The 14,322-nt window shown below is 43.4% G+C and overlaps 1 protein-coding gene across 13 annotated transcripts in view; it reads left to right on the top strand.

Moving 5' to 3' along the window:
* Positions 1 to 14,322, top strand: part of PBRM1 (polybromo 1) — a 119,386-nt gene that overhangs the window by 65,367 nt on the left and 39,697 nt on the right. For all 13 annotated transcript variants that reach the window (XM_075006000.1, XM_075005991.1, XM_075005998.1 and 10 more), the window contains 3 exons: positions 7,974 to 8,079; positions 10,106 to 10,748; positions 12,296 to 12,507. In XM_075006000.1, the coding sequence (XP_074862101.1) occupies positions 7,974 to 8,079; positions 10,106 to 10,748; positions 12,296 to 12,507 (961 nt within the window). The remainder of the gene's footprint in view (positions 1 to 7,973; positions 8,080 to 10,105; positions 10,749 to 12,295; positions 12,508 to 14,322) is intronic.

Below are 14,322 nucleotides of genomic sequence, written 5' to 3'. Positions count from 1 at the left end.
TTCTAATCTTGTTAGTTGTGTTGACATGCATGCTGCTGAGAAAGAGTTAGCTGTTCTATTTTCTTCTAGTGTGTCATAAACAGTTGTTTACTCAGTTCCATGATTTACAGCCTGTAAACCAACTGAAGGCAATTGAATTACATAGGGGTCACTAGAGACCTAATTACATCTTCAGAATTTTTGTTGCTAATGGAACAAAGGGGCAGGAACATGGGATTTAAATCCATTTGAGATTTCAGCATAATTTTGCAGGGCTCGTAGGTGGAAAAGGTGTCTGTGCTACTCAGATTAAGCCATTTGATAAAGACTGGTGGGGAAAGGTGAACATGCACTCTCGCCACTTTATATTTATAATCCTGTCAGAATGCAGAATGCGTAGTTTATCTTCCTTTTATCTAATATGGTTAAATGTATATTCTGTGAAGTGTATGCAAAAGAGAAGTACAGATCCTTGTTAGCACAGTAATTGCCATGAATGAATGAACAGTAAGTGACTAATTATTAAATGGCTTTATTATTTATGGACCATATGCTGAAATCCGTACTCAGTCCTTTTGTCAGGTAAAGCCGAGTCAAAGGCTATTGCAAGAAACATGTTCATACCCCACTGTTGGCAGCATTATGCATGATTGGTAGAAGCTGGATATTGTGGCCTTTTGTGACAGGGTATCAGGGTGTTCCCCACCCCACCCCCAAGACAAAGTAAACTTTTCTAAGAAAAAGCAAAACACCAGTGGTATCTTATTACGTATGGACATCCAGAATGTGTGGCAACTAGAGTAAAATGGAAGCTATCATTAATAAGATAAATGCCAAAAGGTGTTTTCAACGTCAGACCTATTTTATCTGACTTACAAACATATTTCTGCCTGACAACCTGAAGTAATTTAATAGAGCCCATTAAGCAGGACAGTGTAAGCAAATGTAAGAAACAGTACTGCTCGCTTGTTCTTAATCGGGTCGTTGAAATGGCTAATATGGCAGGTGATGAATATGCAGCTACACTTGCAAATAATGTGATTCTTTTTGATAAACTACATTGGCAAAGAGGCATGAAACATTATGACTGCAAGTTGCAACCTGAACTTCATTAATTTGAAGCCATGCAAATGTATTTAACAGATCACTACAGCAACAGCAAACTGTTAACAAAACAACAACAAAGAAAACCACACTGAGCGCATAGGTCTTACCCACAAATGCTCATTACCTAATAAATGTTAGTCTCTAAGGTGGTACAGGACTGCTTGTTATTCATGAAGCTACAGACTAAGGCTGCTTCTACACTATCACTCTCTCATCGGAGGTGCCATGGTAATGAGGCAATTCAGAGCAGGCTAATGAGGCACTAATGTGCATATTCTGCACCTCATTAGCATAATGGCAGCAGTGAACATTTCAAAGTGCAGACTTTGAAGTGCAGATTGACAGTGAAGATGGGGGCAGCTTCAAAATAAGCACCCCCCTTTCAACATTCCCTTACTCCCACAGAACTAGCTTGGAGTAAGGGAATATTGAAGTGGGGCGCTTATTTCGAAGCTGCCCCCATCTTCACTGTCAATCTGCACTTCAAAGTCTGCACTTTGAAATTCATGTGGCGGCTCTTATGCTAACAAGGCACTGAATATGCGTGTTAGTGCCTCATTAGCCTGCTTCCAATTTTCTCATTATCATGGCACCTCCGACAGGAGAGTGATAGTGTAGAAGCAGCCTAACACAGCTACCCTTCTGAAAAAAAAGAAAAAAGAAAGACTTGTATACTTCTCCTGACGGCCTAACGTGATTTTTGTCATAATGTAGAAATTGACAGAGATAAAACTCTACATTGGACAGAACAGATGCAGATTTTTAGGGAGGATTTTGGCCTAAGATCTTTTTTTAAAGATACTAGTGAGCTAACTTCTGGATGTCATTCCTGGGAATTTTGTGATGCTGAAGTCCCATGTGCATCCCTAGAGGCAAGGGGCAAAGAACCCAATGAGCTACTCATCCATGTCATCAGTTGTTTTTATTTGTTCTTAAAATCCGTATAAAAAAGGAAAAGATGTTGATTTTTTTGGTTTATTCTTCTGGTTTGATGGACATCAGTGTGTAGTCTTCAATCAAATTCAGCAGGTCTGGTTATGAGTTATAAATGTTAATTAGCTGGTGTTAATGCACTTAAAGTTGTATGGACAGGTGAGGAACAGTGTCTCCTCACAGGATCTTTTTAACACAGTAAAGACATGGGCAGAATAGTTCAACAGTAAGAGCTACAGTGTCCTGGTCTGTCTCAATATGTCTTACGTAATTTGCATTGTGCGTGACTGCTCAAATTGCGTAAGTTATTTTGATGTAACTTATTTTGAACTCTTTTTTTTCCTTTTGCTCCTCCTCTTTACCTTACCTCCTCTTATTTCAGACTTTGGTGCTGTGTTCAAACTTACTTTGAACTCGAAACTTATTTTACCGAAGTTTGAAATAAGTGCCTAATTCGAACTTTCCGCTATCTCTCTCACAACAAGGGGTAGCGGGAATGAAATATCATGCTCAAAATAGCCCTGCTATTTCAAGCATGGTGTTTGGCTGCGAGGTTTCTATTTTGGGATGTAAATGTATCCCGAAATACAAACTGCTGTGAAGCTTTAGCATCAGTGTTTTGGGTGACAGTATGGTTTATGAATCTTGGAACGGTAGTGGGTTTTGGTTTTTTTTTTGTTTTTTGTTTTTTTTAAAAACTGTGATAGAAATGTGTTTGAGGAATTATTTGAAGGAGGGAGAGAGATGATTCCAAGCAGAAGATGACAACCTGAAGAGGTATGGAAGACAGGTAGGTAAAGAGAGGAGGAGCAAAGGGAAAAAGATGGTGAGAGGAGGATATGGGATAGTAGAAAAAGCTTATAAGGTGAAAATGAGCAGTTTGATGTTGAGTTGAGAAGCCAGCCAAATGAGTGGCAGTAGGCAATAACATAAGAGTGGGGAAGAAAATTAAATGGCTCTTATCAGCAGAAGCATATGACTGCTCAAGAAGGACTGGAGAGAGGCAAGAAGTGAAAAATATAGGAGGAAGAGATTGCAGCCATCAGGTGATAGTTGACCAAGATGTAGGGGGAAGGACTGCAGTTGTAGTGTTGGAGTGAAGTGACTGTTTGTAGACACGATGTAGAGGAAGAATGACAGGATGTGGGGAGAGACAGAGAGCAGGAGATCAAGGTCTGAATGAAACCAAGTTTGAGCATTGATTATGGGAAGAATAATAGACTCCCACAATAATGGAGAAGTGATAACAATGGAGAGACCAAGACAACCAGGATTAACCAGTCCAACAATACCTTCACTCTGGAAGGGGATGATCGGGAAGAAGTGGAGCAGTTCACCTACTTAGGGAGTATTATGGGCAGAGATGGAGGAGCAGATAAGGATATCAGTGTCAGGAGAGGGAAGGCAACAGCTACATTCAAGGTTCTCCGTTCCATATGGCATTCTCTAATAATAATTGCCAAGATGAAACTGCAGATCTTCAACACGGATTTGAAGTGTGCGCTCTTGTATGGGTGTGAGACCTGGCCTACTAAAAAGTCTTCAAATCACAAGCTACAGACATTCATAAACAGATGCCTGAGGTACATCCTTCACTTCAAACGGAAAGACTTTGTCACAAGTGAGCAGCTTTGGAATAGAGCAAGGCAAGAGCCAACTGACATTGAAATCATGAGAAGAAAGTGGGGGTGGCTGGGCCACACTCTCAGAAAACCATCATCCAACACAGTCCGTCAAGCTCTCAGATGGAACCAGCAAGGAAAATGCAAAAGAGGAAGACCTTGGACGATGTGGAGAAGATCTCCTGAGCTTGAAGGACAACAACTGGGGTATTCCTGGAGTCAGCTAGAAGTTTTGTCCCAAAACAGAGTGAAGTGGAGGAGACTTGTAGATGACCTCTGCTCCATGCGGAGTACAAGGGATAATAGTAGAGTATTTGGAAGGAAAGATCAAATTCTTTGAGTGATTGGTCATGTCTATTCCAAATTGGGTGTGCGCGGGCACACACCCAATCACCAGAAGCTTTTTGCCTTAGCCAGTAGCCATAGGGTCAGTGCAGCACCCCCTGGCGTGGCACCGATATGGCGACCAATATATGCACCATCCGACCCCATCGGTTCCTTCTCGCTGTGCTGCCAGTTGTTGGAGTTCTTCCTTTCTCTGCTCAGATCTTTAGCTAGTAGCCTATTGTAGGCTTTAAGACTTGCTCAAAATATGGCAAATGCATGCCATAAAGTGACCCTCGTTCAGCCTGTTTGATTTGCTTGGGGGAAGGACACTTGTGTGATTGCTGTCCTATCTGTAAGGCCTTTAAGCCCAGAACGTTAAAAGATAGGGCCCAACGCCTTAAAGTCTCTTAATGGAGGTGGCTCTTAAGCCTCAAGGGTCTCCTGCAGGAGCGGAGAGTGGAGCATCCTCGGTGCAAAGTGCACCGGTGCCGTCAACTACGATGCTGCCCAAGCACTCCCGACACCAAGAGCAGGTACAGCCTCCGTCACCTTCTTGGTGCTATAGGAGTCAATCTCCGGTGCCGATGAAGAGGAGGAGGCATGAGAGGCATCGCTTGCCGAAGTCAAAGCAGGGCAGCCTCAAGTCCAAGGCTCTGGCGCACATTGCTAAAGGGCAAGAGGCACGTCCATTGAAGTCGGTGTGGAGCGGGAGCCCACAGTCTCTGGAGATGCCCTCAATGCCAGAGGTGTTTTGAGCAGCACGAGGACTGCTACAGATGATGGTACCAGGTCCTTTTCCACCATGGAGGACAGGTGCCATAGCACTGAAACAGAGCGATGGCGTCTCATGGACGTGACACCGGTGTCAATCCCTGACAGGACGTTGCATGTCAGTCAGTACAGACAACATGACAGCAATGTACTGTATCAACAAACAGGGAAGTGGACGCTCCTCTCCCCTGTGTCATAAGGCGACAATGCTCCGGGACTTCCACTTACAGCACAACATCATGCTGCAGGCCCTTTACCTGCCACGTGTGCACAGTTCACTGGCGGACCAACTCAGCAGGTCCTTTATGGAGCAGAAGTGGTCACTCCACCTCGAGGTCTTTCATTCTATTTTCTGGAGGTGGGCGTGTCCCCAGGTGGACCTGTTCATATCCCACCTCAGTGTGAAATGCGGGATGCTTTTCTCCTACCTCAGTTGGAGCCTGGGGTTCTGGGCAGATGCCTTCAGTCTCCCTGGTTGGGCAGGCTGATGTATGCGTTCCCTCCAGTCCCACTAGTTCACAGGGTCCTCCTCAAAATTCGCTCAGAAGGGGCATTGATCATTTTGGTGGCATGGGCCCATCAGCACTGATACTCAACCCTTCTGCACCTGTCGATCCGCAAGCTGATAACGTTGCAATCAAGCTGGACCTGCTGACGCAGCAAGAGGGGAGATTTCAACATCCCAATTTCCAGTTGCTGCACCTCACAGCATGGATGCTCTGTGGCTGAGGGACCGGGAGCTGGCCTGTTCAGATCCCATAAAGGAGGTATTGCTAAATAATAGAAAACCCTCCATGAGGGTGACTTATTTGGCTAATTGGAAAAGGTTTTTGGTGTGGGTGTCTCACAGAGGGCTATCTCCCATGGGGTCTGGTACGTGAGTGCTTGTCACTCTCCTCACTTAGGGTGCACTTAGCTGCTCTCCCAGCCTTTCACCCGGGTCATGGAATGTCTTCTGTGTTCTCCTACCCTGTAGTCAAAAGGTTCTGAAAGAATCAAGCCCCAGGTTTGGGTGCCACTGCCCCTATGGGATCTCAATATGCTGTCAGACAAGCTTATTGGGGCCCCATTTGAACGCCTGGCTACCTGTTCCCTGCTGCTTCTGAGTTACAAAACAGCATTTTTGGTGGCAGTTACCTCAGCCAGGAGGGTATCTGAGTTGAGGGCACTTTCAGCGGACCCTTTGTACACAGTGTTTCACAAGGACAAGGTTAGGCTGAGACCTCACCCCGTGTTTTTACCTAAGGTGGTTTCCACGTTTCACGTTCACCAAGACCTTTCCCTAATGATATTTTAGCCAAAGCCCCATGCCTCCCAGAGGGAGCAATGTTTGCATAACATGGACCTTAGAAGGGCGCTGGCCTTCTACGTGGATAGGACTAGGCCCTCTAGAAGAATGCGGCAACTCTTTGTGGCAGATTTCCTCCTGGATAGTGACATGCATCAAGGAGTGTTACAAGATCACAGGGTTCCTCCCCCACCAGTTAGAGCGCACACTATGAGAGCACAGGCATTGTCTGTGGCATATTTGGCGCAAGTGCCTATCCAGGACATCTGTAGGATGGCCACTTGGTCCTCAGTGCATACGTTTGCAGCATGTACAGAAAGACGCTGCAGTGGGCAGGGCTGTCCTGCAGTCCATTCGAGGCTCTGACCCCACCTCCTAGGTACTGGCTTGTATTCACCCAACTTGGAATGCAGATGAGCAGTCACTTGAAGAAAAGAGTTACCTGTTCTGTAACTGGTGTTCTTCGAGATGTGTTGCTCATGTCCATTCCAAAACCCTCCTGTCTTCCCCACCGTTGGAGTAGCCAGCAAGAAGGAACTGAACATGGGGAGGGACTGGTGGTGCATATATTGGTTGCCATATTGGCACCACTCCAGGGGGTGCCACACTAACCCTATGGCTATTGGCTAAGGCAAAAAGTTTCTGGTGACTGGGTGTGTGCCCACGCACACCCAACTTGGAATGGACATGAGCAACACATCTCGAAAAACACCAGTTACAAAACAGGTAACTCTTTGTTTTTACTCATAGAAATTTGAACTGTGAATTTCACAGGATTTAATGAAGTTAGACACTCCATTCCCATTGATATTAAATGGATTGTGGGCACCATACTCCCATAATATTTCCCTTTGAAGATCACAACCTTAGAGATTAAATTGGTTGGGCATCCAAAAGGAGATGACTGAAACACATTCAGAGATGTAAGCTTGAATAGCAGGAAAATGGTGGGAGTGATGAGAAAAGTAATAGTTTTGAAAATCATGCACAGAGGATGTGATAGCTGAAAAAGTTGAAGTTACCTAAGTGTGATCTGAGTGATACCAGCTTACAATGGAGACTGAAATGCAATCTATAAAATTTTGAAGAATAGATCGGGAGAATGAAGATGAAAGGGACAGCTCCTCCACATCAAAAGAGTAACAAAGAGGAAGCCGTGCTAGTCTATACACTATCAAAACAAAAAGCAGTCAAGTAGCACTTTAAAGACTAGCAAAATGGTTTATTAGGTGAGCTTTCGTGGGACAGACCCACTTCTTCAGACCTTTTGATACATCAAAAGAGGTGTATCAAAAGGATGAGAATAGAGAGCAGCACCTTAACATTAAGCCAAGAGGTGATTAAGGTGACCTTAAATAGGTAAAAGGGGTTCATGGGAGAGGCTCTGGGATATAAGTCAGAGGTTGAGAGATGCAAGAGAGAACTGAAGAACAGAAAACCAGTGAGCAAAAACTGAATTTCCATGGAGTTTAGGGGCGAACGGTAAGAGCATGTAAGATTTGGTGAAGCAGGTTTGAGTTGAAAGAAGGTTTCTTTGGCAGTGGGGAAGAGCGTGTTTTGAAACGTAAAAAAGAAAGGAAATATGTGAGAATTTAAACAGAAAGCCAAAGCCAAAAGGATGGGGACAAAGTTAGGAGAACAATCTAATATAGGACCTTTTTCTGAAAGATCCCAAGGCACTTTACAAAAATTACATATAGGCATTTATTTAATCCTTCACTGAAAAGCAGGCACATTTGGGGTGGACTGAACTTACTGTTTTAGCAAAACAGATGGTAACTATATACTGTCCATCAGGAGTGGTCGTGAAGAATATTCTCAACTGAAACTAGTGGGTTAACTTCTTTGTGTTAAGAGTTTTCTTGGTCTACTCTATTATATGATCATAAGGGAAAAATAACCCAAAAATTACTTAATTTTTCTTTCAACGCTGTAATGGCTACTAGGTATATAACGATGCCCATATCCTGGAGAAGATTCTTAAAGAAAAAAAGAAAGAGCTGGGACCTCTTCCTGAAGATGATGATCTCGCTTCCCCTAAACTAAAGCTAAGTAAGGCAGCCTTGTGGATTCCTACTTCTTGGTAAATGTTAATATGGAATTAAAAGGTGCAGATTAACGTAAAATGAAAAGCTGTGTCACCACATAGTCAAGGCAGGCTGTTAAACTTGTGCCCCTTCTAAATCCAATGTACACTACTCTGTAAAACTGACCTACATTTTCACTGTTTTCATAATTGCAGTGGATAGTGGTGTGTTTATGCTGAAATTAAAATTAAGAGGTGGGGGTTGAGCGAGTCCAAATGAGAGAAAGTGTCACATTATTTTTTGTAAAGACTAGGTTAGAATGAAGAAGGTAAGTTCAAAATAATTGAAATTGGAATCATACCTCAGTTGGGTGACTGGAGATATAGGAAGCTTTGAAACATCAGAAAGTACTTTAGCAGTAGCTGAAGTGCAAACAGATGAATGAATAACACCAGTAGCTAGAGGATCTGCTTTTGCCATATCCTTTGTACCCACATGTTCAAAAGCAGCAACTCTGGTAATTGCAAGGGAAAAAGATTAGAGAGAATATTTTTCTCTCATTATTTTTTTCCATATCTTTATGCATTCAATAACGCTTTGTATATAATGAGCTCTGACTCTGATGTGCACCATTAATCGTGTCCTGGGTCGTATCTTGTTCTATGAGTGTTTCCACTGATTTTAATTGGATCAGTCTGAATAAGATACTATACGGTATTAGAAAGGGTGGGTCAGACCCTTCGTCTCCTCTTTTGTGTATTTGGATCTTCCACAGAGCCACAAAGAAAAGTGAAACATGTTTAAGAGAAAATTACTGCAATCTCCTTCACTGGGAGGGAAATTCAGCAGTAGATGGGCTGTGAGACCTATTTTCACTCCTTTTTTTAGAAAAGAAACTGAGCATATTTCCGGTTCGTGTTACTCTTTTCACATGTTTGAGTTCTAACATGAGCAAATTGCATAGAAGGATTTAAAAAAAAAAACACATGCACCATTTTGAAGCATCTCTGAGAATAAAAATGCAAAACCAACAAGTATCGATGTAGAACAGTACAAGGGTTATGTATTACTATAATAATTGATCGTATATTAACAAATCTGATTGTTAGCCCCATCTGAAGATGTTGCTTTACATTTTAGCTTTAATAATTCTACCTAGTTGAGTTTAAATCTGCTCTGTGAGGGAAAAATCACAGTATGTAGGAGACACAGCATCTGGAAGTGTGCCTCCCAGCCTGGTAGGGAAACTTATGCTGGTTTGACTCAAGTGAGTATGATAACAATAGCTGTGTGGACATTGGACTGTTAGGAGAACCTCAAGCTAGGCGCACTCTCATCTGCAGGGTAGACATAGGCACATTTGAAAATCTCCCATGAAAAGAGAATTTTAGTTGCTGTGGAAAATCCACACGAAAAGAGGATTTTGCACTAAAGTGAGAATTTCAGTCTTTTTCTTTTTGTTGGCTTCCCACAGTCTTTAACTTGAGGCTGACTCGCAATCTTGAATATATTGTCAGTGTTATTTGATAGCTATAGAAGACATGCTTCAGTACTTTCAGAATCAGCACTCCCTCCTAAGTCATCCACAGTGGAAACAGAGAAAAGATTAAAAGAGTAATTAATAAGAGCTGATGGAATAAAAGCGGAAAAAATCATTTGTAAGTTGCAGTGCTAGCTGTAGAGAATAGTGTTGGGCTACGTCACTGGTGCCATAGAAAATGAGATTGTTAGTGAAGTAAGTGGGAGTGGGGAAAAGGGGAATGAAGAGTTGTGCACCCCCCCAATGCCACTAGCCATTAGGGGACCCCCACTGCTGGCATCAGACCCCAGCCCTGTTGTCCCCTGGGCCTCAACTGGGGGAAGAGACAGAGCAGAACAAGGACTGGGAGAAGCAGGGCCTAGGGCAAGGGGGAGTTGTCCAACACCTTTCACAGGATGGTGAGGGAGTAGGGTTGTGTGTCCTTTCCCCTGACCCCAAGGCTCCACCCTCATCAGTCACCTCCGTATACAAGTCTAATTATTTTTTTTCATTTGGCATTTTCTTTGTCTAGGTAGAAAAAGTGGTATATCCCCTAAGAAATCAAAATACATGACTCCAATGCAACAGAAACTGAATGAGGTGTACGAAGCAGTGAAGAACTACACAGATAAACGAGGGAGGCGACTAAGTGCCATCTTCTTGAGGCTTCCATCTCGATCTGAACTTCCTGACTACTATGTAACCATTAAAAAGCCAGTTGACATGGAGAAGATAAGAAGTCACATGATGGCCAACAAGTACCAGGACATTGATTCCATGGTAGAAGACTTTGTAATGATGTTCAATAATGCCTGCACTTACAACGAGCCAGAGTCTCTGATTTACAAAGATGCCCTGGTCCTACAGAAAGTTTTGCTTGAAACTAGAAGAGACATAGAAGGAGATGAGGATTCTCATGTCCCCAATGTAACACTGCTGATCCAGGAACTTATCCATAACCTTTTTGTGTCCGTGATGAGCCATCAGGATGATGAGGGAAGGTGTTACAGTGACTCTTTAGCTGAAATTCCTGCTGTTGATCCCAATTTCCCAAACAAACCACCTTTAACTTTTGATATTATCCGCAAAAATGTAGAAAATAATCGCTACAGGAGACTGGACTTGTTTCAAGAGCAGATGTTTGAGGTGCTGGAGAGGGCAAGGAGGATGAACCGGTGAGTGCAAAACAAACAAACAAACACACACACACACACACACACTCACTCACTCACTCACTCACTCACTCACTCACTCACTCTCTCTCTCTCTCTCTCTCTCTCTCTCTCTTTGTTAAGTTACTTTTGAGTCTTATCACGGGCCAAAAATTCCATCTTAGAAGACATCAAGTGTGCTAAGGAAAAAGCAACTTGCTTAGTTGGGAGCCATCATCTTCAGTAGAATTTAAACTGTAATTTAAAGTTTGTATCCCCTATCTTTGATGTGAACCCTGGCAAAGCAAGATTAAAGTAGTGCAGGGCTATCTTCCAAGATTAGGGGAAAAGTTAGTGCAGAAGAGGAGGTCAGCAGTCAGCCACCTGTTGGTTAAAAAGGAGACCATTCACAGGGACAGAGAGGCAGGAAATAGGTTTGTTTTGGGGGAGAGATGTTGTGTGGGAATGTTGCCTGTCATCAAACAGTGAAGTAAACCATTTAATTGTGCTATTACATATTTAACTGAGTTAGTACATTCCTACAGAAATTTTGGAGCACTGTGCCGGACAATATTTACCTGCAGTCAGCCTCTGATCAGCAAGTTCTGCAATATTAATTGCCTCGTTTAGTAGATCTCCCATTTAGAGCAGTCATTTCTACTCGAGTTTACTTGATGTGCAAAAATAAGCAGACGTACAGCTTTTCACTTTCCACTGGGTCAAATAAAGTACTTGGAGATGTATGTTAAAGGCTGTTATAAAGAGGACGTTGGTTAATTGTTCTCCATGTTCACTGAAGGTAGGACAAGGAATAACAAACAATTTGCAGCATGGGAGGTTTAGGTTAGATATCTAGGAAAGCTTTCTAACTATAAGGGTAATTAAGCTCCAGTATAGGCTTTCAATGGAGGTTGGGGAATCCCCACCATTGAAGGTTTTTAAAGAATTGGTTATGCAAACACCTGTCAGAGATGGTCTTCTTTGATCACTCGTGTCTCCCTCACTGGGGGGGCTGAACTTAATGACTTCTAAGGGTCCCTTCCAGCACTACTTTTCTATGATTCTGTGCATAGGGAGGGGTTTGCTGCTGTAATTTTAATAGGAAAGGTGGTAAAATCTTATTTAAAAGCAATAAAAAGAATAAAAAGTTCATGTAGTATGACAATGGGCCATGAGAACAATTACTCTTTTCAATTAAAGAAACAGCTTTTTAGTTTCTCGGCAGTCTCTTCCAACAGCAGTAAAGCCCAGTTACAAAGTAGTTACATTTTTGATTGGTTACCTGTGAGTTCTAGAAGTATGTTGTTTAATTACAGGTTGAAACTTAAGACAGATGTTTGGTGATATTAAAAATGTTATAAAAGCTAACATGCCTACATGTACTTTGTCTCTGATTTTTTTGCTATTAAAATACTTTTAATATTTTATCTCTTTGTTGAGAAGAGGTTATCCAGTACACATGGAGTTTTTGTAATTTACACCTTAAGCAGGAATAACCCAGTATTCTAAATAGAAACACATGAAATGTTACCTTTTAAGGATAAGGTAATCTGTCGGTTACTTCCATGCAGGACTGATTCAGAGATTTATGAGGATGCTGTGGAACTTCAGCAGTTCTTTATTAAAATCCGCGATGAACTCTGCAAGAATGGAGAGATTCTTCTATCACCAGCCCTTAGTTATACCACGAAGCATCTTCACAACGATGTAGAAAAAGAAAAGAAGGAAAAGCTGCCTAGAGAAATGGAAGAGGATAAACTCAAAAGAGAGGAAGAGAAGAGAGGTAATTTCATTTTCCTTTCAAAACTATAAACATTAATCTCTTGTTCTGCTTTCATTGGTGAGCCAGGGCTTTGCTCTTCCTGCTGTGCTGACCATAGTAGTGAGGAGGCATAGCTTTGTGTGGGACAATGAGACCTTTGTAAAGATCTTCTCTGTCGCCCTCTTCTTGTGCTGTCTCTACTCTTCATGGCTTTAAGACAAGCTGTGGGGAATGAATAAAGATACTGTCTGGCTCCCTGCCACTGGGAGGAGAGGTTGACCCTCAGCTTTGCCCCTTTACCTCTTCCTTCAGAGAGAGAGCTGGTGGCTGTCCTTTCCCCCACAGAACTAAGGTCAGTGGTGATCCTCCATATGCATTCCCTACAGCTGGGCTCATGGAAGCTGTGTCTACACGTGCACGCTACTTCGAAGTAGCGGCACTAACTTCGAAATAGCACCCGTCGCGGCTACACGCGTCGGGCGCTATTTCGAAGTTAACTTCGACGTTAGGCGGCGAGACGTCGAAGTCGCTAACCTCACGAGGGGATCGGAATAGCGCCCTACTTCGACATTCAACGTCGAAGTAGGGACCGTGTAGACAATCTGCGTCCCGCAACGTCGAAATTGTGGGGTCCTCCATGGCAGCCATCAGCTGGGGGGTTGAGAGACGCTGTCTCTCCAGCCAGTGCGGGGCTCTATGGTCACCGTGTGCAGCAGCCCTTAGCCCAGGGCTTCTGGCTGCTGCTGCTGCTGCTGCTGCAGCGGGGGATTCATGCTGCATGCACAGGGTCTGCAACTCGTTGTCGGCTCTGTGTATCTTGTGCTGTTTAGTGCAAGTGTGTCTGGGAGGGGCCCTTTAAGGGAGCGGCTGGCTGTTGAGTCCGCCCTGTGACCCTGTCTGCAGCTGTGCCTGGCACCCTTATTTCGATGTGTGCTACTGTGGCGTGTGGATGTTCCTTCGCTGCTCCTATTTCGATGTGGTGCTGCGCAACGTCGATGTTGAACATCGACGTTGCCAGCCCTGGAGGACGTGTAGACGTTATTCATCGAAATAGCCTATTTCGATGTCGCCACATCGAAATAGGCTACTTCGATGTAGGCTTCACGTGTAGACGTAGCCGGAATCATGGAAGACTAGAACTGGAAGGGACCTCAAGAGAGGCCAGTCCCCTGCCGTCTTGGCAGGACCAAACACCATTTAGACCATCCTCAATAGGTGTCTATGTAAATATCCCCAGTGATGGAGATTCCACAACTTTCCCAGGTAACTAATTCCAGTGTTTAAGCACCCTGACAATTAGGAAGTTTTTCCTAGTGTTTAATCTAAACCTCCCTTGCTGTAGTTTAAGCCCAATGCTCCTTGTCCTATCCTCAGAGGCCAAGGAGAACAACTTTTCTCCTTCTTCCTTGTAGCCCTTTTTGAGGTACTTAAAAACTGCTGTCATGTCCCCTCTCAGTCTTATCTTTTCTGAACTAAACAACCCCAGTTTTTTCAGTCTTCCCTCATAGCTCATGTTCTCTAGACCTTTAATCATTCTTATTGTTCTTCTCTGGACCTTCTTCAATTTCCCCACATCTTTCTTGAAGCGTGGTGCCCAGAACTGGGCACAGTACTCCAGTTGAGGCCTAGTGAGCACCGAGTAGAACGGAAGAATGACTTCTCATGTCTTGCTCATGACACTCCTGTTAATGCATCCCAGAATCATGTTTGCTTTATTTTGCAAGAGCATCACACTGTTGACTCATATTTAGCTTGTGGTCCACTATGACCCCTAAATCCCTTTCTGCAGTACCCCTTCGTAGACAGTCACTTCCCATTCTGTACGTATGAAGCTGA

The sequence above is a fragment of the Carettochelys insculpta genome, chromosome 11, assembly GCF_033958435.1.
Source record: "Carettochelys insculpta isolate YL-2023 chromosome 11, ASM3395843v1, whole genome shotgun sequence".
NCBI lineage: Eukaryota > Metazoa > Chordata > Testudines > Carettochelyidae > Carettochelys > Carettochelys insculpta.
The sequence above is the reverse complement of the archived record's forward strand: the minus strand, read 5'-3'. Positions and strand labels throughout refer to the sequence as shown.